The sequence below is a fragment of the Giraffa tippelskirchi genome, chromosome 1, assembly GCF_054371585.1.
Source record: "Giraffa tippelskirchi isolate mGirTip1 chromosome 1, T2T-mGirTip1v1.2.pri, whole genome shotgun sequence".
NCBI classification, from domain to species: Eukaryota; Metazoa; Chordata; class Mammalia; order Artiodactyla; family Giraffidae; genus Giraffa; species Giraffa tippelskirchi.
Window position 1 is genome coordinate 213,441,786 of NC_137275.1, and position 24,912 is coordinate 213,466,697.

The following is a 24,912-nucleotide window of genomic DNA, read 5'->3' on the forward strand; positions in this document are numbered from 1 at the left end:
CCACTTCAATTAAGCCAAGAACTTTGACTGCAGAATCCACCCCCCACAATCAATTCTGTCCTGCAGCCCTCACGTGGTATCTCTGGAGGTTTCTGCTGCTAGAGCTACATCACATGTTGTTCTTTTAGTGTAGATTAATTCTGTCTTGAATTCTGTTTTTCTCCTTCAAATTCAACTTCATAGGTTAAACTTATACATGTAATCTCTGAAGATCAAGGTCAAGAGCAGGCACAGCAGATACTAGCAGGACAGCGGAGGCGCCAAAACCATTTATGTGCTGTGTACGCTCTAGCATGCTGCTTACCCTCTCTGTGCCTCGATCTCCTTATACTGTATAATGAGGATGTTAATAGGAACTATCTAACTCATAGGGTTGTGAGAAATCAGTGAGCTAAGCCATGTGAACTGCTTAAATCATAATGTACATGGTCAGTCTACTTTGAAAGCATGCTATGTGAAAGCCAGACCCCAAAGGCCACACATTCTGTATGACTCCATTTATATGAAATATCTAGAGTTGGCAATTCCACAGAGACAGAAAACGGGTTAGCGGCTGCCAGAGGCTGGGAAAAGGGGAGAATGGAGGATGAATGAATAGAGGATGAATGAATGAAGAACCAATGCTATTGGTTCAGGGGTCATGACAAGGCTCTGGAGCTAGACTGTGGTAATGGTTACCTAACACTGTGAGTGGATGGAATGGTTAAAACTTTATTTGCATTTCACCAAAATAAAAACTTTTGCAAAACAATAAGTAATAAAGTAATAAATAAATAATAATTTATTACTGATTTTTTTGTAAGTAATATATTTATTACTCAAATTACTACATGAACCACTACTATGACATGGGATGTACTAAGTCCCCGCAAGGCAAAACATAAGTGGCAATACTATGGAGTACAAGCAGAGTGGGGGTTCAGGACAAGCTTCACAGACACGGTGGCATCTGAGATGGATCCTGAAAGACAACTGGACCCTTATGAGATAAGAATCAGCCAAGAAGAAAGGGAATGAACAGCAAAGGTACAAAGTGTGAGGGTGGGGCAGCTCAAGAACCATGAGGGTGACAGCCTTGGGGAAGAACTGGGGAGACGGGAACGCAAAGTCTGAAAAGGGTTTTATATCCGGTGCTCTCACTTACTGTGGGGTGTTGGGCAGAAACCTTGCTGCTGAACTTTCTACAAAACTGGAATGCCCACAGTTCTGTCACAGAGGTGCTACGAGGATTAAATAAAGCCACAAAAGGCGAAAGCTTCATCTCAACATAAAACACAAACATAAGGGACATGACTGTGCAGAGAATACGGCTTCTCAAACACAGCGGCACGTGGCATTCCACTGTTGACTGGGCCCTCATGGGGTAGAGGTTGCGGGTGGAGCAGGGTTCCCTGGCAGAGCCAGGAAGTAAGCAGTGACAGGGTGACGGCTGGAACACAATACACAGCCCACTTGAGTAGCTAGATGATGTGGATGCCGGGGAGAGGAGTAGGGGGTGGCCCTTTAACCTTGATATCCTTAGCACACTGACCCTGGGCTACCAAGGCAACGTGAGCGGCCAGGAGACGTGCAGTGTGATTCAATTACAATTCCACTTCCCACCCCAAATGAGCTCCTGCGAAGCAGGGCCCACATTTTTGATCATTTCATATTCCTTGCATGGGGCCTTACACACACTAGTTGATCTCTCTGTTTTTGTATTTTGATCTCAGGTTTTGTTTTTGTGTGTCGTTTTTAAATTTTTATTTTGGAGTACAGTTGATTGACAACGTTGTGTTAGTTTCAGGTGTACAGCAAAGGGCTTCAGTTATACACATACATATAGCTATTCTTTTTCAGATTCTATTTCCCATACAGGTCATCACAGATATTGAGTAAAGTTCCCTGTGTTATCCAGTAGGTCCTTGTTGATGATCTATTTCATATAAAGTACTGTGCATATGTTAACCCCAACCTCCTGATTTATCCCTTCCCCCATCTTTACCCATAAGTTCGTTGTCTAAGTTCATGAGTCTCATTCTGCTTTGTAAATAAGATCGCTGGTATCACTTTTTACTGTAGTTTTGAACAAAAAATGAAACAGATGGAGTAAAGCAGAGCTCGTCAGTAAACAGAATGAACTTCGGCTCTCTCGAAAAACTCATCTGTGTGGCAGTGCTCATCCTGTGACGTGAGTTAATAAGATAAATGACACATAACAGTAATCCAAGTACACGCAATGCTTCTTTTCTTTTCTGAAGATGGCATATAATTTTTGCATTTCTCTTCGGAAGTCTTTTTAATGAAGAGGAGCTATCGCCAGAGCTTTGAGAACAAAGCTAAATGCTTCTGGACTTCAAAGCAAAGTCAGTCAGTCCTACGTAGAATACTGAAGCATCCCGAATAAATGCTTCTGACCTTGGACTGCCTGGCTCCCAATGAAACATCCCACATACAGATCCCCTCTTCTTAGCTCCCTCCCTCCAGTCCCCCTGGGATCTGCCACTGCAGCCTGTGTGCAGGTACAGGAGCCCATCTCCAGCCAGCTGGGCTCCTCCCTGGACTCTGACCCCCACGGTCACTGCCACTCAACACAGACCGCAGCTCACTGGGCAGGTCGCTTGGGCCTTGGGCCCCAGCAAACAAGAGCCATGAAAGGACTAGAATGGGCTGCCAGGGTGTGCTGTGGGTTAATAACTAACCCTCAAGAACCTTGACAGTGTATCAGGCTTTCCTGGATGAAGCCCACAGCTGTTTCACAGGCAGATGCCGGAGTGGGCAGTTTCTTCTGGGCCCTGGGGAGAACCACAGGTTAGTTTGGGAACAGGAAGGGGGACCTCAGAGAGGTGAAGAGGTCTACCGCTGTCACTGGGCCACTGAGAGGAGGAGCCGGGAGGTGTGTGCAGGAAACTGCTCTTATTACACGCTAATTACTGCTCATTTGCCACAGGTGAGCAGCAGCTGGCTGTGGAGCAGCAGGCATGCTCCAAGGCAAAGACCTGCCACCCCAGAATGACGCTCTGGACCATGTGGCTTTCAAGTGTTTCTTTAGGAGTAAAACCAAGTGGTTCCCACTGCCCTGCCATCTGCTCCGCCTCCTTTCTCTCTGCAGTGTTCAAGTTCATTGACTCTGCTCCTTAAAACGTCTGTGGGCACCTCTGGCCAGGAGATGGAGAGAAAGGGCTCACGGGGGTGGGGGTGGGGGGGAGGTGTTCCAGTAGAATGTAAAGGAACCCAAACAGGAGTAAGATACAGAGAAAGAGAACCTCAAGGTCAAGTGTTGGTGACTCACTCATGTTTGACTCTTTGCAACTGCATGGGCTGTAGCCTACCAGGCTCCTCTGTCCAGGCAAGAATACTGAGATGGGTTGCCATTCCCATCTCCAGAGGATCTTCCCCACCCAGGGATCAAACCCTGGTCTCCTGCATTGCAGGCAGATTCTTTACTGTCTAAGCCACCAGGGGAGACATTCAAAACTATAGTTATGGAGCTGATGAAGAACCAGAAGAAAAAGATACTCTTTTAATCAAATCTACTGAACACTTCTCAAAGATGAGGAATCTGGAGCTTCTCGAAGAAGCAACATCCAATGAAAGATAGGATACCTAGGCTCACAGGCATGGGCTGAACAGAAGCAGGAATCTTGCAAGTATTATCTCGAGCCTCAGTGCCTTTGCATATGCTGACCTGGTATAAGCTGTTCTCCACTGTCCTCAGAACTCAAAGCTTTCTCTCTGAAATTTTATGGTTGCCCATCTTTCCCCTCCCAGTCCTCCCACCTTAGCCCTTTCTTTAAGCGTATTTGAATTGCCCCAGGGCACTTTTCACACCAGGTGTAATGACTTATCTCCACTCAAGCTTCTCAAGGACAAGGAACTCGCCTCACTGTTCTCTGTGTGCTGAGTCAGATGCTTTAAGTGATGCTTGTACCAACTGTACCTCAGGGGAACCAAATGTTGAGGGTGCCATCGAGGAAATCCACAGTGGGAAACTCTTAAGACAGATGGCCCAATTCCTTCAACAAATGGGGGAGAAAAGGAGGGGAGAAGGGAAAACTCCAGACGAAGAGCTTTAGCTAAATTGTGGGGCAGAGAAAAAGGAGATAATGTTGGTCAAAGGACACAAACTTTCAGTTATAAGATAAATAAGTTCTGGGATCTAAATGACAGAGTGATGATGCAATAGTTAATTATAATGTAGAGTATACCTGAAATCTGCCAAGATACACACACAAATGGTGACCAGAGAAGTGATGGATACATTAATTACCTCGATGTGCAGTAACCATTTCACAATGCAGACGTATAGCAAATCAACATGCTTTACATCTCAAATAAATAGCATTTTTATTTGTCTATTATGCTTCAATAAAGCAAGGAAAAATAACATTTCAAAAAATTCTTAAAGAGCTTTAGATAGACTATCAACCAAACATACTCAAAGGACCTTGGTGTGACAACCAAATAAGAAAATTTGAACACTGACTATATATCTGAGACTAAAAGAAAACTATTAATTATTTTTAGGTGTTGTGATAATATTGTGAATATTTTTTAGAAAACACAGCCCTTATATCTTTCAGATAACTGGGATTTTGTTTTGGAATTTTGTTTTGAAAAGAATCGGGAAGGAACAGATATAAGAATACAAATGAAAAGAGAGGGGCCACATTAACAAGTGATGAAGTTTAACAATGGGTACTTAGGTTATGTTCATTATATGATGGGTACTTGGGGTTCTCTCTGCTTTTGACTGCACTTAAATTTTCAATTAATAAAAACTGGAAGAAAAGTAGGCAGAATTGAATGAAGACTACACATCCCGCAACTGCTCACCAGCAGCAACAGACTTCAGCTAATTCAAAGCGAAATGGAAGACAGAACGTTCATTTCCACTTAAGGAGGAAAGGCAAGGGGGACTTACATGAAGTGTTCTCCCTTGCTCCACTGAGGTGAGCTCAGAAGAGGAAGTGGGTATGGGAGACAACCTCATCAATACCAACAGGGCAAGGAGCCGAACACAATGAGAAAAATATAACCCAACTAAAAACCAGGCAAACATCATAGAACACAGCACACCAGGATGAAATACATTCATGGTCCATAAACACAGGCAAAGATCCTCAACCCATCAACAACTGGGAAAAAGTGAAGACTACAGTGAGTTCCCACTAACTCCCGCAAGACTGGTAAAATAAAACAGAAAAACTGCCCAATGCCCAGGACTGAAGAATGGATTAGCAGATGCTTTTATGTACTGCAGGAAGTCTGGAAAACAATTTCACATGATCTTAAAAGGCCCTGCCTGCCGCCCTCCCAGCCACCGGTACATACCCAGGAGAGACGCTGGCTTGCAAACGTGCACCAGGAGACCAATTTCGGGAGGTTCAAAGCGCCATTTTTTTCCCTAATAGCTCCAAACTGAAAACATCCCAAATGTCCGCCGACAAAGGATAAATATATTCAGGTATATTCATGCAGCACAGCAAGAAGCCCAGCCATCTCATCAATATGGATAAAACCTCACAGACACAATACTGAGTGAAAAATCCATTTACTATAAAGTTCACAAACATGCAGGACGAACAGTCTGTCTTTTAGGGAAACACACATATGAGGCAAACTCATCAAAAAAGGAATGAGACAAACTTCAGGAGAGCAGGGGTGGGAGGAAGGGAAGGCGATTAGGGAGGAACATAAGTGGGGTTATTAACAGCACTGGTGAGGCTCTTTGTTCTTAAGCTGGGTGGTCGGTACACGGATGTTTGTTACGTTACTTAATTTTTTCAGATTTATTTACTTATTTGGCAGCACGGATCTTAGTTGTGACACGTGGGATTGCCTATCTTCGCTGCAGGACATGTGGGATCTAGTTTCCTGACCGAGGATGGAACCTGGGCCCCCTGCATTGGGAGTGTGGAGTCTTAGCCACTGGACCACCAGGGAAGTGCCTACTTTTCTTTAAAACCAGTCCTATTACAGATACTCTTTTGTATCTGTATTTCATCATTAAAAGATTTAAAGACTGACTGGACAGAGGACTTGCCAACACTGAGCAACTCTGACAGAAGACCAGACAACCTGGGAGAAGGATTAGCAAGAAAAGGAAGAGTCCCAGGTGAGAGGAGCCAGGATGCCAAGAACAAACCCCCGAGGGGTGGGTGGAGGACATCCAAGTCTCTGATGGCAGTGCCATCAGTGAATGGCACGGTGCAGTTAGGAAGGCCCAGACATGAAGAAAAGTCTGTAACTCAGACGAATGGGTCAACAAACTGTGGCATGTCTGCACGCCGGAATACCATTCAGCCTTAAAAAAGCTGACCCATGCTACCACCTGGATGGACCTTGAACACATTATGCTAAGTGAAAGAAGCCAGGCACAAAAGGGCAAGGACGGTATGATTCCACTTACAGGAGGTAGCTGGAGGAGTCAGATTCATAGAGACAGAAAGCAGATTAGCGGCTGCCAGGGGCTACGGGGAAGGAGGAAAGGGAGTTCTTATTTAATGGGCATGCTTTTAGTTTGGGATGATGAAAATGTTCTGGAGATGAACAGCGGTGATCTTGCATATCAATGTGCACGTACTTAATGCCACTGACGTGTACACCTAAAAATGGTTAAAATGGTAAATTTTATGCTACTTACATATTATCACAATTTTTAAAATCCATATTTCAAAGAAGGTGTAGCTGAGCGAGCAAGCTGGAAGGATAAAGGAGAGATGCTACCAGGCCTACCTCAAGCCCCTTGAGCACACGTAAGACATGACCCAGATGACAACAGCATTCCGACATGAAGTGGGCATGGAAGAGACACCACAGAGCCAAGGGAGGCTGACCCTGCAGGCAACCAAGGAACCAGGCAGTGCACATCCCCCTGGCAGGACCAGCTTCCCTGGACGATTCTGCCCCTGGGACCCGGCTCAGTGCCGGGAAGCAAAGACACTCCAGATGACCCCATGGGTGGCACAGGGCCCTGGGGATATCACCCTCCAGTTCCCAACTTCTAGAAGGAAATGCTGGGCACTCAGCCAACTGTGACACTGGGGGAAAGAACCTACAAGACATGCTGAGAAATGGTAGACAGAACCCGAATGCCAGAGGTGCTGTAAAGCAAAGAGGTTCAGCAAAGACAGGGCAGTTTACGGCATGAAATTCTAACCTGTCAAATTACAAAGGATTCTGACCTTTCCTGGGAGTTCCGGAGAGCACACCTTTCATGGGCTAGGGGTAGAGCACTAAAGAATGGGTCAGGAAACCCAGATTCAATTCTGGCTCCACCCTACTTAACAGCTGAGTGGCCTTGAGACCTGCATAAAGGGGATAATAACACCTTCCCAGATGGTAGCAATTAAGGAAAGTAACAGATTCTGCGAGCCTGGGGAGTAGGCGAGCCTAACAGGCAAGATACTAGGTGCTTTGCATGACAACCTTCAATCCCAAGAGACAGGTAGGAGCAGGTATTATTACACACACACACACTTCTTTAAGTAATTCAGAATAAGCCAAAAAGAGGGCACCAAACTGGGTGAAAAGTATGTCTGGAAGGTTTGGATAAGAGGAAAAAAGGTTTTTTTAATTAAAAAAAGTATATAAAAGTCTGCACACCGTGTTTATAAACATGTATGCAAAAGCACAAAGATTGAAGGGAGCGGTGAAACCAACCAGTTGCTATGCAGCAGGATGGGAATATGTAAAATGTTTCTCTCTGTGATAATTTTAGTGTTGTTCTATTAAACACTTTTTTAAAATGTAGCCTATTTCCAAACTCAGTGAGTGTTGAAGAATTATGGGCCTCAAACCAGAAAGCGCTCTGGTTGAAACCACACTCACCCAGTATGACTTACAGGTGTGAATCCCATGCATGGGAACCCCAAGTGGCTTGGAAAGGAGGCCACTGTTCTGAGGCTCAGGGTCCCCATTAACCCTGGGGTAGGCTCCTCCCACGCCCAGTCCTCGTCAGATGACCTTCCCCGACACAAACCTCCTCTAGCCCGAAGCTAGAGTCTGCCTTAATATGTGACACCGGTGGGGTTTTTTAAATCAGTCTGCTGGGCCCTGATTCTCCCCTCTCACAAATCAGGTATAACAGCAACCACCGAAAGAGGTTTGGTGAGGATTCAACAGTCACTTAAGCACTTAGCACAGAATCAGCACACTGTGATCCCCTGACTTACCAGCTTGAGACCCTCCTCTGTGCTTCAAAGGTTCCTCACTCACTCCTTCAAGATTTGGGGGCTCAGCCGGCACTCACAATCATCCCTAATCACAAGGAGCTCGAAGCCCAGCCAGGGGAGTTTCCCGGCTCCCATCCTCCCTGCATCTGCACCTGCTGCTTCATCCACTGCAATGCCTTCTGAGCAACTCTTAACAGTGGAACCTCCTAGGCAACCTTCCTGACAACTCAGTGTCACTCGGGGCATCGAACCTTCTCCAAATCCAGCCCGCGGTTCCATCGCTCACCCCCTCACCACCCCTCGTGGGGTTCCGAGTTATCTCCTGACACTGTCTCCCAGCTTCTAGACTGGAACTCTCTCCCTCATCCTGTACCCCTCCCAATGCTTCATGCAGGGTAAGTGCACAAGTCTTGAGTGACTGAAGAAAACACTGTGGCCAAACAAAAACATTGTGGGAAACAAAAATTAGCCAGAAATTAAAATCAAGTGGGACTAGTGAGATACATCCACTGTCAAGAGAAGCCGAAGAGGCTGCAGAATGAGATGAGAGCCCTGGGGAAGAGGAGGCACCCCTGGGATGCTGCAGGATTACGCACCCACCTATGCCAGACCAGCCTCGGCTGGGAGCAGGGCCTGAGCTCCCTGGGCAGGTTGAGAGCCTCCCCAAAGCAGGTGTTCAGAACACAAGCCCTCAGATGCAAGGGGAGTCTGTGGCCACATCAACAGGACCATTAAGCTGCCAGAAAGCAGAGGTGATTGGTGGGGAAGGGCTCCAAGGATGAGGACCCCACTCCTTACCCAGGCATGAGGTAGCGTACAGCTCAGACGGCCACAGGGAGCTCCCCACCCCAGCTAAGGATCCCAGGGACTGTAAAGTAGTGGGGGCAGAAGGGTCCCATCCTAAAGAGGCCCAAACTTGGGGTCCAGATCCCTATTCAATTATGCTGTAGAGGGGGGGAAAGAGACTTTACTGTTATCAACCTATATAAATTCATCATTTTAAATAACATTCAGAACTAAAAACAAAGAAAAAAGTACAGATGGACACACACAACCCCCCCACAGTTTTCAAAGTGGTTATCTCTGATGAGATTTTAAATGTTTTTAACTTCTCCTCCATCTCTATATTTTCTATCTTTCTGCTGCCAATGTGTTCTCTTGTGAAATGCAAGTGGGGGAGGAAAATACATGCCAACCACCAAAAAAAAAAAAAAAAAAAACCCCACCAAGATGAATCAGCAGCTGACCCTGCCCGCAGGCAGCTGCCATGGGCCTGAGGAGGAAGCCCCAGTGCAAAGAACCAGATTCCTGCATAAGAAACACTCTGGGCAGCGTGGAGGAGGCTGGAGACAGGAGTCAGGCCATGGAGAAGGATGGGACACGGGTTTTTGAGGACAAGTTGTGGGCGGAGGATTTCTGTGGTGATGGAGTGGAGCTTTATCTAAGTCCCTATGCAAGAATGTAGGAGAAAGTCTATCTCCCCGTATCACCGACCCGACCCCCACCACAATGTTTTGCTATTTCAGAATTAAACAGACCTGTGCCTTCATCCACAACAGTACACTAGGGACAGAACTCAATGAGATTATGCACGTGAAAGCTCTTAACCAGTTAATATTTGTTCTGTCCTGGACTTGCGCCGAGTCATGTTCCTGGTGCTGGAGAGGCTGGCAGACATCCCCACCCTGCATATTAACACCGACAATCCTGCAAGTGAGGAACCGGAGTTAGAGAAGGCACCTCTGTCCCACTTGGGATGGTCACCATCCGCCTCTCCTGCCCTCTCCCCTTCCTCACCTGCCCTCCTTTGAAAACAAAGGTATGTTTTAAAAATACATAAACCCATGACCCACACAGTTATCCGAGGGCCCCCATGGCCTCATTCATAGTCCAGGAGGGGTGGGTGCAGGGTAAGCCCTGGAGGGCCGCCTTGAGCCATTACCAGCCCTCAGAAAGAGGAAAAAGCAAGCCGCCCGCCTGAAGCCTGGGATAAGGCAGGGTATTCATGGCAGCGGGGACCTCAGGAGTGCGTGGAGATGAGGAGCTGCCTTCTCAGGGGTCTTATGCGGTCCCCCATTTCTTCCCACACCTGAGAGTGAAGATACCCCTGTCCTCCAAGTTAGACCCCACTACTCACTTCCCCCACACTCAATCCACAGCCCCACCTCCGGGAACGCACCAGCACTCAGTCCCTTCTCCACCCAGGCCCTCATCACCCCTCACCTGGATTACTGCAACAGCGGAACTGTCTCCGGAGAGGGGATGGTCTCCATTCCGTCTCCCAGCCCAGCCTTCACTCTGGGGTGGCAAAGACGGGCTCCCTAAAGTGCAGGTGGGAGCCTGCCAACCCCCAGCTCAGAGGCTGCTGCTCCCATCCTCACTGTCTGAAGCCCTTTTTAATGCACAGCACGGCTGCCCTCTGCTCTCACAGTTCAGAGCCAGTGTTTTTCAAAGGGTGTGAAGGGACCACTGTGTCGGAATTGCACGCCCAAGGTACCAATTCAAAGTCCAGCTTCCTAAACTAATCAGAAATTCTGGAGGTGGGCTCTGCGCAGCTGAATTGGAGAAAAGAAAATCCCAGATGCACTCTGCATGTACACTGAAGTTAGAGAACCCTTTTGCTGGAGTCTCCATTGTTTAGGCAAATGCAGAGAACATATCTGGCTCCCTGCCATGATGCTGTGTTAGGACTCGGGCCAGCCACCTTACTGCTGATCCTACACATCTCCAAAGGTGAGACAGGTTCCCAAAGGTGCACCTGCCACCTCCTCTCTGAGTGACCAAGGGAATCACTTTATATCCCCAGGCCTCTGTGTCCCGTACATACAATGTGTGGATATGTGTTGTCTAGGGTCCCTCCTAGACATATGATCTTCATGTTGTATCATGTATGTTCTGTTGGGTCTGAGGTTCCAGTTCTGAAATTCTAAGGACTGGCAATTTTCTATTTGGAGGTGTAAGTAGGGGGTGAAAAGTGAAAGTGTTAGTAGCTCAGTCCAACTCTTTGCAACCCCCCCAGGCTCCTCTGTCCATGGGATTCTCCAGGCAAGGACACTAGAGTGGGCTGCCCTTCCCTTCTTCAGGAGATTTTCCTGACTGAGGGATTGAACCTAGATCTCCTGCACTATAGATGGATTCATTACCATTTGAGCCACCAGGAAGTGGGGTGGGGGTGGGGGTAGCATTCTTTTTCTCATTCAAAGTGAAACTTTTAAAAATCATCTCTCGTACTACACTCAGCTTCCGATTTCCAATAAGGGAGAGCCAAGCAATGTTTAGCCTTCCTGGCACGGCTTTTTTTTTCTTTTAGCCAAGCCACGCAGCTTATGGGATCTTAGTTCCCTGACCAGGGATCAAACCCAGGCCCTTGGCAGTGAAAGCGCAGAGTTCTAACCACTGGACCACCAGGGATTCCCACCCTTTTTTTCTTTTTAATGTTCATTTCTAGAAAATTTTCCAATCCCTTTTCACAGGCCAAAGAGGAGGCACAGAGATGTGTGTAAGATGACAGCCTACCAGCAACCCTTCAGCACCCTGCTGCTTCCTAAGGCCTTTTCATATCCTTTTAGACGTATAATCCCCCCATTTTAAAGACCAGAAAATCGAGGTTCAAGGATGGCACAGCCAGACTGCTCAACTCAAACGTGCACCTTCCCACCCCGAAACTCTCCGTGCTTGCCCTGAACCACCCAAGTCCACACTGAGCTCAGAGACGGTGAGAGCAACTGTGCCAAAAACCCTACTGGCCAAGGAGGCATGCCCTGCAGGGCATGGGAGGGAGTGCTAACCAGCCAGCCACACCCCCTCCTGGCTCTCCACACAGAGCTGCTGGAAGCCTGCGCATGCCGGGGAAGGGGGAGATGGGGCTGAGCAACAGCCGCACGAGCAAAAGCGATGCCAGGGATTTAGTCAACAGAGAGCTAATATGAGTCAACAGCGGGTGCTGCTGCCAAACCCACTAATGGGATCTTCAGCGGCATTAACAGAAGGGAAGAGTCTGGGGCAGGCCAGGGAGTCCTGCCCTGCTCTGGCCAGACCACACCTGAGGGCTGGGCCTGGCAGGGCGGGGCCTCGGAGGGGGATGCACCTCCTGAGCCAGCACCGAGGTTTCCGAAGAGAAGTGGCTCTGAGGGGCACTCTGGTCTGTATGGGGGGGCCAAGGCCTCCCCTGGGAGCTGGGTTGGCACAGGAAGCCCACTTCAGATTGCCCATTATAGATGGATTTTTTTTTTCCCCAAAGATTCTGATGCACAGCAAAAATTAAGAACACATAGGCATGCCAGGGGACGAGGCCCAGCTCCATCAGGGGAGCATCAGTGGAGAAGACAATTGCAGCTGCTTCTTCCTTTGTTATATATAACAGTAGGGCCGTGGCATGGCCAAGAAGTGGCTGACTCCCTGCAACAATGCATAAGGGGCACTGGATTTGAGATCCTAGAGCCACAAGCGTCAAGTCTCCAGGAAGTCCCACCGATTCATCCATCCCCAGCGCCCTATCTGGTGAGCCTGTGAGCTCAGCATCACTTACAGTAAAAAGACACACTGCTACCTGCGTTTCTCAAGGGCCTCAAGGCCACCTCTCATTCACCTTTGGGTCCACAGCCCAGTTGAAAACCAAGGCACCCCAGCACAATCACACTGAGGGCCTTGTGTTTGAGGCACTTCTGGAACACAGGCATCCTGACTAGGGCTAATAAAACGGCTTATGACAATGCCTAAGCACGGTTAGTATGCTGAGCGAAGAATGCATGACGCTACCACCACCAGAGAGTTTTAATTACAAAAGAGCCATAGTTAGCCTGGCAAGTGTGCATTGTGCCAGAGTAAGTGATTGGAGACAGAAAATCCAGCTTAGGGAGATGGCGGTCAAAGGTAAATCCGGTGTGCCAGGCCGCAAAGCCATCCCAGGGCCCAAGAAGTGGTAAAAATGCAGGAATGCAGGAGATGAGAATAATGACCAGTGGGATTAAATGCCAAAAAAGGACAGCATAAAAAGTGAGCCTGGTGAAATGGGGCTAAGAAGGAGCACACGTGCTACAGCTTCATGGAGACCGGGCTGCCTGCAGCTCACGCTGTACTCTGAGAGTTAATTACTGGCACTGAAACTCTGAGGATGACTGTAGGAGACTGTGTGATGCGGTTCTAACACCGAATAAATCTTTCAGTCAATGAGCTGTGCTCACTGGTGAATTCTTCTCCATCTTTCCTCCCCAAGCAAGGGCACAGATGACCAAAGCCAGCATTTGCTCTGGACCTGCCTTTGGGCAGCGTATATACATATATGCATGTCTATATAAATAAAATTGGAAGTTCACTAAAGAACATCTTAAGGCATCCCATTGGACTTCCCTGGTGATATAGTGGATAAGAATCCGGCTGCCAATGCAAGGAACACAGGTTCGATCCCTGGTCTGGGAAGATCCCACATGCCGCCCAGCAACTAAACCCGTGTGCCACAGCCACTGAAGCCCGTGCGCCTAGAAACTGTGCCCCCCAACAACAGAAGCCACCGCAACTAGAAGCTGGCACACCGCAAGCGGAGAGTAGCCCCCTGCCCCCACTGCTCTCTCTGCAACTAGATAAAAACCCAAGCAGCAGGGAAGACCCAATGTAACCAAAAACAAATAAATAAATACTAAAAAAAAAAGGAAAGAAATCTGCCATTGTAAGAAAACCTAGTGAATTCTTTTGTCATGTAGCCTTTAATAAAGTGAAGAAACCTTAAGGATGTAAAACCTGCCTCCCTCATGCTGGGCCAGGGCTCCACCAACTAAGGGAAGTCAGCCTTCACATCCCAACCTGTTCATCTGGGTACCTGTTTGGGTCTATTCACCACGCATGCATTTTTACTGGGTTTGCATTTTTCATCTCAGAAACACCACTTAAGCCTGTCGCAGAAATCTGACAGAAGCAATATATTTTATAAACGAATCATCTCGGGGAAACAGACAAGAAAATCATCAGCAGTGAGCGTTGTCAAAGTTCCCAACCAGAGCATTCCTTTCGCAGAGCTGAGATGCAGAACGCGCCACATCCTCTCCACACACCAGCTGCCCGCTCCAGAAGCAACCCACTCACCTCTCCTCCACTCCGCTCGGCCCGGCCCCCTCCCCTTTTCAAGCCTCCTCTCCCAGCTGAATAAAAAGCTGGAGAGCCCGGTCTTGGAAAAACAGTAACGTTTTAATACTATTTTAAAGACAACTGCTCTGAGCCCTGGAATGTTGGCTCCTTTTCCATGAATAAAAAGGCCCCCGAAGGGTATTATCGTAACAAAATGATATCCTATGGAGAGCACCAGGAACCACAAAAATAAAATCGCCATAAACTGAAACTGTCTCAGAATTAAACCTAACACAAGGAAACATTAAACCGCAGGCCAGGCGGGCTCTGATTTTCCCATCTAAAACCCTTACAGGTTCCCAGCCAGTTCTCTCCTGACGTCCAATTTCCCCCACCCGAGAAGGTCTGAATGCTTTCTTTAGAAGTCCCGGTATGTTATTCCGCCCCCCTCCCCTCCCCTCTGCTTGAAACCCTCGGGACGATCTGTAACATTCATCTAAAGCTCAACCGTTTCTATGTCCTCAGTCACACCCAAAGATTCCCAAAGCCAACGTCTGCCGCAGCGCCGGGTGCACAGTAGGCGCCCCATTAATGTGCGGATTTGATCTGATCAGATCTGGCCCCTTGGGCTAGAAAGACACGTTGGTGGCCGGACGCCCTGGCGGGGACAGCAGCGCCAGCCGAGCTCTCGGCCGCAGGGGGCGGGGTGCAACCACCTGTGGGCGGGTGGCCCGGGCTGAGGCCGCGGCGCAGCCGCCCTGGGGTGCCTCCGCGTCTCCACGCGCAGACCCCGGGGCACCCGGGGGCCGACTCCCAGCGGCCCAGAAGGGGGCCCTGCCGCTGCAAAGTTGACCCGATCAGCGAGAGTCGATTCTCTCGAGTTAGTTCCCAAGTCGCCCAACCCCCTGTGAGGCAGCGGGCCAGAGGGGCAGTTTAGGATGGGATGAGGGGGTGGGGAGCGCCCAGATGGGGACTGCAGAGAGCAGAAATACTCCCCTGACTCCCTCCCAAACTTGGGGCACCTGCTGGCCAGCAAGCCAGGGGGCTTCCCCTCCCCGCCTTCCCACCACGGCCTGGTGGCGAGTCTGTGGGGGCAAGCGGGCTACCCCGGGGCAGCCCCGCCTTGTTCTGACATTCTCTAAACGACAGCCCAGCACCAAGAAGGCCGCTGCAGGAACCTCAGGGGCCGAAGGGGAACAAATGTCACCGGCACCAGGGGGCGGGGACTTGGGACTTGAGGGGGCGCGGGCCGGGGATGGGGCCCCCACCGCGGAAGAGACCAGGATGGGGTGGCCCGAGAGGGAACCAGGACTAGGAGTGCGCGCAGAAGGGGGAGGGGATCCCGGAGAGGTCCAAGGGGAGCGCCCCAGAGGGAAGCATCGGGGGAAGGGAACTGCCCCACGGGCCCCGGGGTGCCAGGGGCCCGGACCGGCTCCGTCACTCACCGGCAGGTCCACGCTCACTTCGGTACCGTCGAGCAGGAAGACGCGGCAGTAGAGGGTGGCCTTGGAGGCTCCGGCGGCAGAGATGTGCACGGCCGCGCCGCCCGTGAGCAGGGGCCCGCCGCCGGCCGGGAACACGGTGCCCCCGGGCGCGGCAGGCAGCGTGGAGACAGCGGCGGCCGGGCCCCCCCGCGGGCCCCCGTCGCGCTCGTCCCCCAGCCCGGCGGCCCCGCGCCCTGCCGCGCCCCGCGCGTAGCGCTGCATGGAGCGGCGGCCAAAGGTCCGGCGCAGAAACCGCAGCATCCTGGCTGGGGGCGTCCCCTGCCTCCGCCCCCTGCGCCGCTGCCGCTGCGCCGCCGCCCGGGAGTGCCCCGCGACGCCGTCAGTGCCAGCGCCCGCCCGCGCCTCCTCCCGCCGGCTGCGGCCCGGGGCTCGCTCCCGCCGAGGCCGAGGCCGCGCTCCGGATGCCTGCGGGGCGCGCCAGCCCGGCCAGCGCCGACTGCGAGTGGCCGCGGGCGGGAGGGCGCGCTCGGGGCGGCCCGGCAACCGTCCGGCCGCCGCCTCCGCCGCCACGCGCTCTGCCGGGCCGGCGGCCTGCGCTCGCGGCCGAGGGGCAGCTCCCGACGGCCGGCGGCGGGCGGCCCGGGGGGCTGCGGGGGGCGCGGGGGCGGGCTGCTGGCTGCTCCCGCGCCGCTAGCCGGCCGAGGGCCAGCCGGAGCAGGGCGCCTGCGTGCTCCTGGCGCGCTCGCTCCCACTCGCCGCGCCCGGGCCCGAGGAGGCCCCGCCGAGTACCCGCTCCTCAGGCGCCTTTTCCTGCGCCCGCAGCCCCCGCCTCCCACCTGGGAGGCTGCACCTCCAGCCGCCGCTGCCGCCGCCGCCGCCGCCGCCGCCGCCGCCGCCGCCGGGACTGCAGCACGCCCTCCTCCCTCGGGGCTGCGCCGGGTATTTGCAAACCGAGTCTGTGCTGCCCCCTGCCGGCCCGAACGCCCCCTGCTGCTGTAGGTGTGCTCACGTGTGTACACGTAGGTGAGCACACACGTGTTTCCGGCGCCCCGAGCCCTGAAGACGCCCGAGAGTCTCCTTGCCTAGTTTGTAAACCCGGGCTGCATGCCCTCAGGGGAGCCATGCCCGGGAGGCCAGAGAGTAAAACGCAGGAAGCGAAGGCCCTGCCAGGCCCTCAGTTTCCCCTTCTGGAAAAGGATGGGGGTGGACTAGGTAATCTACCAGGTCCCCACTACTTAAGTTCTGTCAGTTTAAGATCTCAGAGCTGAAAGGGCCCCTTCTGCCATTCCAGTCCGATGGACACATTCCAGATAAGGAAATTGAGGCCAGGCAAGGAGAGGTGTACTTTTCCAATGGACTACGCAGAAAATCACCTTTCCTCAAGGAACTCGTGTCCAGTATGGAGGAAGTGTGCATGCTTGCGTGCATATGCGCTCAGTCGCTCAGTCCTGTCCGACTCTATGCCACCCGCAGAGGCCTGCATAAATAGCCACAACTTATAAGAGTAGTAAAGGCTGAAGGAGTTACTGAGAAGCATAGTAGAACTGAGGCGTCAGGAGGTAGTCTATGAGGATACACGGGGAATATTGGAGGCAGAGGAAGTGTTTATAAACAATGCCCCGCAGGTATACACGTTCAAGGCCTGGTTCTAGAAGTGGGTTGTCCAGTGTGGTTGCAAGAAGGTCGGGCCTCTTGAGAACAACACTACTTTTCTCCTGTGTGTACCTGACACTGTGCTAAGCCCCTTCTCATTCATCATCTCGCTAAATCCTCAGGACAGCCTGGTTCCGTACCTGGTTTTATCCCCATTGTACAGAGGAGGAAATTGAAGCTTAGAGAGCTTAAGAGACTTGCTTCAGATTTCATTTCAAAGAGGGGCTCGTTTGCTGGGATTTAAAGCTGTTGCTCCTAACCACTGCCAGACTGAGGCATGTGGCATGGTTGGCAAGCCGTGATGGTTTCTGAGAGACCTGGGTGGAGGCAGTGGCCACAGCAAAGGGGAAAGAGAAAGAGAAGGATGAATTCAGGAGGTATTCCAAAATCAACATTTACTGAGGATCAGGCACCATCTTAGGTGATTTCATGGATGGTATTTTCATTACCCTCATTCCAACCTTTCTAGATAGTTCTGTTTATCCCCATTGACTTAGGTGGAGTTTGGGGGCTTAGAGAAGTAATATCCTTGCCTGAGGTCTCAGAGCTCTGAATGGCAGCAGCCAGTACCCTCACCTGTTGCCTGATGTTTCCCTTAGGACTCTACAGGGATCTGACAGTGTATTCTGAGGGGGCACCTGCAATCAGCCTTCCAATACCCACTCTGCTCCTCTCCCCACAAGACTTAATAGAATACCGCTAGCAAACTGGTGTTCAAAGGGGACCCAGTCTGCTTACAGTTTATAAGGGTAGCCCATTTCCTACTCGATAGCCAAGAAGTGCTGTGGTGGACTGAATAATGGCCCTCTGAAGATATTCACATCTCAGTCCCCAGAACTTGTTCCTGAATATGTTCCTGTACATGGCATAAGGGCCTTCACAGATATTCCTTATAAATTCAGGAATTTGAGATGGGGAGTTTATCCTGGGTTATCTGGGTAGGACCAATGTAATCACAAAAGCTGTTATAAAAAGGAGACAGGAGAGTCAGAGACAAAGAAAGTGATGTGACAGTGGGAGCAGAAGTCAGAGCGATGCGTCCAGGAGTCAAGGAGTGCAAGCAGAGGCTGGAAGCTGGAAAAGGCATGGAACAGATTATCCCATATATTTTAGAAGGAACATAGCCTTGGTTTTTAATGCAGCCTGTAAAATCTGACTCTGACTTCTGACCTCCAGAACTGTAAGATAATGCATTTGTGTTTTAAACCACTAAGGTGGTGGTGATTTATTCAGCAGTGATAGGGAGACTCATACAAGTGCAGTGTTAAATCATGTTAGTTTGGTGCACTACATTTTTCCAAGCCTCTTGGCACTGTCATAGTGCCATCCCTCTCAAAGTAGTTGTCATTCAGTTTGTAAGTATCCTCTGTCCTTCTCTCCCACTAAATGCTGAGCTCCATGAAGACAGGAGTTTTTCTTATTCATCACTGTATCCCCACCCAGCACCTAGCCTGCTGCCTGACAAATAGCATTCAATAAATGCTTGTTGAATGAATGCAGTATCAGATTTCATTGTCGTAATAGCCCGTGGGGTAGGTATTGCTTTTGCCTTTTAAAGATGGAGAAAATGAAGGTTGGACTAGAGTCCAGACTCACACTCGCCTCTCCTGACTCCAGCTCCCAAGTGCTACCGACAGTACCATGTCGTTGAGAATCCCGTGGGGACTCTAGATTGCATTCATTTTACCTGTACCTCCTCTGTCCTGGGCACTGTCACCTCACTGATTGAATTGATCTCATTCAGTCCTCATCACAATAGTGATTTTTTGAAAATATTTATTTATTTATTTGGCTGTGCCAAGTCTTAGTTGTAGCACTCAGGATCTTTAGTTGTGGCGCATGGGATCTAGTTCCCTGACCAGAGATTGAACTTGGGCCCCCTCTATTGGGAGTGCAGAGTCTTAGCCACTGGACCACCAGGGATGTCCCAGCAATAGTGATTTAAGCACTATTTTCTCCATCACACAGAGGAGAAACAGAGTCTCTGGACTTTCTTTGATTAAATTTCATGTTAGTCAAGTTTCCTCCCCAGAATTTCCACATTTGAATAGTAAGGTTGCATTTTGTCTGTTCACAGTGCTATGTATTTCAGTGGTTGCTCTTTCTTCATCTTGGCATTTTAGACCATAAAAATTCCTATCCCTCTTATCCAAGCTCTGTACCAACCCTTCAGAAATTTTAATTGCCATTTCTCAGACCTTCTCTGAGAAAGCCTACAATACTTTGGCCACCTGATGTGAAGAACTGACGCACTTGAAAAGACCCTGATGCTGGGAAAGATTGAAGGCAGGAGGAGAAGGGGACAACAGAGGATGAGATGGTTGGATGGCATCACCGACTCAATGGACATGGGTTTGAGTAAGCTCTGGGAGTTGGTGATGGATAGGGAGGCCTGGCCTGCTGCAGCCCATGGGGTCTCAAAAAGTCAGACACAACTGAGCAACTGAACTGAACTGAACTAAAGACCTCTATGCTCAATGAAAATGGACCAGAAATGCACATGTTTCTGGCTTGCCAACACATCGCTCTTTTATGGGCCTTTTGATCCTCAAACTATCCGTTAGTATTTTACCTGTGTTCCTGTCTAGAACCATCTTGAGCTGAAGTTCTCAAGAAAGAGTCTACATTTAAATTCCAGGTCCTTTCCTTGGCCACAAGCAGTAGCTTGTGTTCCTCAATGTCATGGGCACTTTGGAAGCTGACCCATAGAGTCACTCTTTTTGCCTTCTCCTCATTAAAGATCAGCCACCAGTTTTTTTACTGTTATTTTTATTGAGGTGACATTGATTTAAAACCTAATATAAGTTTCATGTGTACAACACTGTGTTTCTTTTTTAATTTTGTTTTATTTTTGGCTACACTATGTGGCACATGGGATCTTAATTCCCTGACCGAGGATCAAACCTGTGCCCCCTGCAGTGGAAGCGCAGAGTCTTAACCCCTGGACAGCCAGGGAAGTCTTTCAGCCACCACTTCTTTGTCCACCTCCTCAGGTTCGTGAGAACCTCCCAGCTTCCTTCCCATCCCTACTCCCAGAGTTTTGTGTCATCAGTAAACCTTGGAGAGTTCCTTACATGGACCCTTCCTCCTTAGTAGTTTTACACGTTAATTAAACAGCCCTTATCCCTGTCTCTAAGGAAGGAACTCCTCTTGGAAATGTGCCATTTATCCCTAGCCTTTGTTTCCTGGCTCATTTTCTAGACTCAATAAAATTATGCCCTCATTCCCTCAAACTCTTTTTCTTTTCCCATAGAACAAGATTACACTTGAATGTATGCTCCTATTTATTCCCTTGTAATTTTTTTTCATAAACATTTACTGAGACGTTACTATGTCTCACAAAGCCCTCCCCACTCTTCCAAATGTTTGTAAATGTTGGCTTAGTCTTTCTGCCATGATTCCACAATAATAGCTGTCATTAATTAAAGACTGTGTTGTGGGCAGCTGTGGTTTCTGCCAGCCTTGCATCCTTTTTCTTTCTTTGGGGACAATAACACAGAGAGAAGCATAGCCAAGGCACATAGTTTTCTGGTGAAAGTTCAGTTTTGGACTACCTGGATCCAGCCATGCCTGAAGCTACTCCTCGGAATTTACAATTTAAGAAGTGAATCGAAATAGAATGAAGATTTTTCCAGGTCCCAGGTTCCTTGGCTTCATTTGTTCTCTTTCCTGAACATGAGGTATAAGCATTATTTTGAATAGGCACTCACTTTGTTCATTCTTTAAAGGACTCATCTCCAAGCAAATAATTAGCAAAGCAATGCTCATCACTGAATTTATAGAAATAAATGAAATGTTAATAAATCACCTAAACTTTTAGGTTCAGAAGTGGCAGTGATGAAAGGACTTTTGGATGACTACAACTGAGTCCCAAATTTATATTTTTAGCCAATCCTTTTCCCCTGCTCTAAATCATGTTTCTGACTTCCTTCTCAACATCTAATCCCTAGATCTGCATTCCAAACATCTATTGCCTAGCCCTGTGTCTAGACTCAAGAGATCAACATTTGGAGAGAAACAGGAGTGGTCCGCCTTCCCTGATGCCCACCCTAGCATGTGTATCCTATCTAAGGACCTATTTCTTCCCTGAAGGATGTGCATCTCACTCTGGGGAGACCCACATGGCTCTATATAATAGCCCCAACATTCAGATGCTAGAGATGCCCACAGAGAAGGGAAAGGGAGCACTTTAATAGTGCCTGCCGGCCTCGCTGCCTCCCCGGCTTCATCTCAGATGTAACCACTTATTACTTAACATTCCTGATGTGCTTCCTAGTCTCTTACTCTCTCTTAGCCAGCTGCTTACCTTTGATTCTTTTCTATCCAATGGTCTAAAATCAGTGCTGTCCAATAGAACTTTCTGCAGTGATGGAAACACTCTATTAATATATCTATGCTGTCAATATGGCAGCCCCTAGCCACGTGTGACTATGGAGCACTTGCAAGGAGGCTAGTGTGACTAAGGAACTAAATATTTAATTTGATTTCATTTTAATTTAACTGTAAACCTGATTTATTGTTGTTGTTTAGTCACTAAGTCATGTCTGACTCTTTTGCATGGACTGTAGCCCGCTAGACTCCTCTGTCCATGGGATTTCCCTGGCAAGAATACTGGAATGGGTTGCCATTTCCTTCTTCAGGGGATCTTCTTGACCCAGGGATGGAACCTGTGTCTCCTGCATTGGCAGGCAGATTCTTTACCACTGAGCCACATTAGTAGTCACTATATCAGACAGTGTAGAACTAGACATCACCTCTACCGCATCACCTATACCTGTGTTCATCTCTGTGGTCCCAGCTCCACTCCTATTGGGTCCAAGTAGTGACCCTTTTTCTCATCCCGGGCTTCTGACATTAACCTTCCCAGGCCCAGCCAAGTCATGACTTGATCGTGTTTGCCATCGATTCAAAAACCCATCTTCTGCCAAGTTGGTCAAAACCAAGGTAACTTGTTCTTTGGGGGAAAGACCTTGGTAACTGAGCTGCTATGGTGGTAGGATGTGCTTTTGAAATCCTTCCACAGCTCAGAGCACACCGTGAAAGCAGATTCCCAAAGTGAGGGTTCCATGACCCACTTGGCTTAACATCACACAACCAAGGTACAGGAATCACAGACACAAAAGGAACCCTCTCCATCACCTCCTTCTCTGTTTTAGATGTCAAGCGCTAGTTCAAGCCAAGGAAAGAGAGAATTTTAAGAAAGAGAAGGTAGTGGGTAGGGTCAGATGCATGCCAGTGAAGGTTTAAGAGGAGTGAGGTCTGTGAGGGGCCTCTGAACTGGGCCAGATGGGGATGAGCCATTGTCCCTTGTGGCCTTGAGGGCAGTCCAGTGGTGGAAGCAGAGAATGGATTATATGATGGATGCAGGGAGATGGAGATAGTAGATCCAGGCCACTCATTTTGAAGGCTTAGTATCAGGGGCAGACAGTGAGGTATCAAAGGAAGAACGAGGACTGCTGGATCCTCGTCTGATACTTTCTCATCTGCTAAGTGAGTTTTGTTTTGATATTAATAATAATAGGACAAAATAGGTAACAGGTGCAAAAAAGAAAAGGCTTTATAAATTGCAAAATTGTGTGAAAATAGAAGGCTCGAAAAAGGAGGGAATATGGCAGTTGCTAGAAGGGGCAAGGAGACCAAAGAAAATTTGGAGGGAATGGCTCTAATTTTAATATTGGGGAGATCATTACATGTTAGGAGAAAAAGGGGGGCTTCCCTAGTGGCACAGTGGATAAGAATCCACCTGCCAATGCAGGGGACACGGGTTCAATCCCTGGTCTGGAAGATTCCACATGCCTCAGGACCACTAAGCCCGTGCACCACAGCTACTGAGCCCACGTGCTGCAACTATAGAAGCTCAAGTGCCTAGAACCTGTGCTCCGCAGCAAGAAAAGCCACCACAATGAGAAGCCCACGGACCACAAGGAAGAGTAGCCCCTGTTCACCACAAGGAGAGAAAGACCCAGTGCAGCCAAAAATAAAAAAAAATTTTTTTAAAAAGGAAGAAGCATGTGGCAAGGGAAAGATCAGAGGGGTAAAGGAGTATCATTGAACAAACCTACAGACGGTGTTCGGGGGGAAGGAATAAGTGCATTTTTTTTTGAAGCTGGGGGAAGGCTGATTAGAGAGAAGCTGGGTGGAGCTAAGAGTTGACAAATGTTTATCAGAGGCACCCTGCTTTTTATTCCCAAGGGAATAATAAAAAGAACAACACGTCTTTATGCTGTGCAGAGGTTTATGGCTTATTAAGCGCTGTCACAGACATGACCGCATTTAATGACTCTGCCAGACAATCCTGGCTGTGTGGTGTTCTTAGCCTCAGTTCACAGCTGGGGAACCCAGGGCCTGGAGAAGAGTGGGACTGAGGTTACGTAGCTGATACGCAGCCGCGCACTGGGATGGGAGCCCCTGATCCCAGGGCTATTTGGCTGGGCCTGCATCCTTCCCTCAGTGCCCTCTCTAAACTGAAACCTGGCCCTTCCCCGCAGCTCCTGCCCTCACTGACTCACTGGGAGGGGCCCCTGTTCTTCTTTACTCCCTAGAGCCAGTTTCTGACCTTTAAGACAACACCCTCTCTCTTCCCTTCGCCACCCCCTTCCCTAGCCTGTCTCTCCCTTTGGACTAAGCTATTAGACTAAAGGGAGGGTTTGGAGCATATTAAGATGGCAGCCAATGCAGACCTGCCCTGCCACTCCCCACTCTGCCCCAGAGATTCCCAAGGGAAGCAGGCACCCAGGGCAATGGCAGGAGGTGCAGGCTGTGCTTTGTTTTACTGGACCTGCCCAGCACCCGGGGCTCTCTGATCAAGCTGGGATGGAGCCCAGGGCCCAGCCTGAAAGAGGGCCTCTCCCCAGCTCTCCTTTGTTTTGAGTCTGTTTCTCCCTTCTGGTTAGCAGCTGCCTGCGGAAGCAAAGGCAAGTTTACTCAGGTGTGGGTGAAGGGAAGAGAGGCGCATTCTTGTGTGACTTTTTGATGCTTGGTGACCCCACCACGCGTAAGTAAACCTGACCCAAGCATCATCCTGGAACCTGACCAATCAGATTAATATTCCATCTTCTTAAGGTGGAAATCAGAGAAGACGTGGCCAGGAGACTTTCCTTGGTAGGGAGTAGGATAGGGCCTTTCTCTGCCAATTCATCTAAGCTAGAAACTTCCGGCCCTCGTTATCCCTCATCCTCTGACTTCGGTACCCCTCAACCCCAACTCTTTCACTGCCATTACCTGACTCTCCCAGACCACTGCACAGCCTCCCCGAAGGCTCTCCCTCTCCAGTCCACCACTTACTCAGCCCCTAGAGTAACTATTCTGCAAATGGAAATGGGCTGAGTCATTTCCCTATTTCTGATCTTTCAATAAAGCTAATGACAAGGGACGCTGGTGAAAATGACAGAGTTCCAAGAGCCTAGACGGAGGCCTGGGGCCATCTATATTTCTTATCTGGACAAGTTCCACATAGAAATCTTTAGCCAGCGTATATTTGCTGGAAAGGCTGAATGAATTTTCAACTGGAGCTCCCTCCCCACCTTAAGGGGCTTGGAGACCTTAGGGGGCTCCTCATAATCTATAGGGAAAAGGCCTCCATCGGCCCTGCCTGCCCC

The 24,912-nt window shown here is 49.4% G+C and overlaps 1 protein-coding gene across 9 annotated transcripts in view; it reads right to left on the minus strand.

Annotated features, from left to right (window-relative positions):
* Positions 1–16,584, minus strand: part of EPB41L4B (erythrocyte membrane protein band 4.1 like 4B) — a 136,958-nt gene extending 120,374 nt beyond the window's left edge. For 8 of the 9 annotated variants that reach the window (XM_081526219.1, XM_081526187.1, XM_081526207.1 and 5 more), the window contains exon 1: positions 15,662–16,567. In XM_081526219.1, the coding sequence (XP_081382345.1) occupies positions 15,662–15,961 (300 nt within the window). In that variant the 5' untranslated portion in view covers positions 15,962–16,567. Of the gene's footprint in view, positions 1–15,661 lie in introns of all 9 variants that reach the window. The other variant, XM_081526261.1, reaches the window with a different exon arrangement.
* Positions 16,585–24,912: the final 8,328 nt, after the last annotated feature.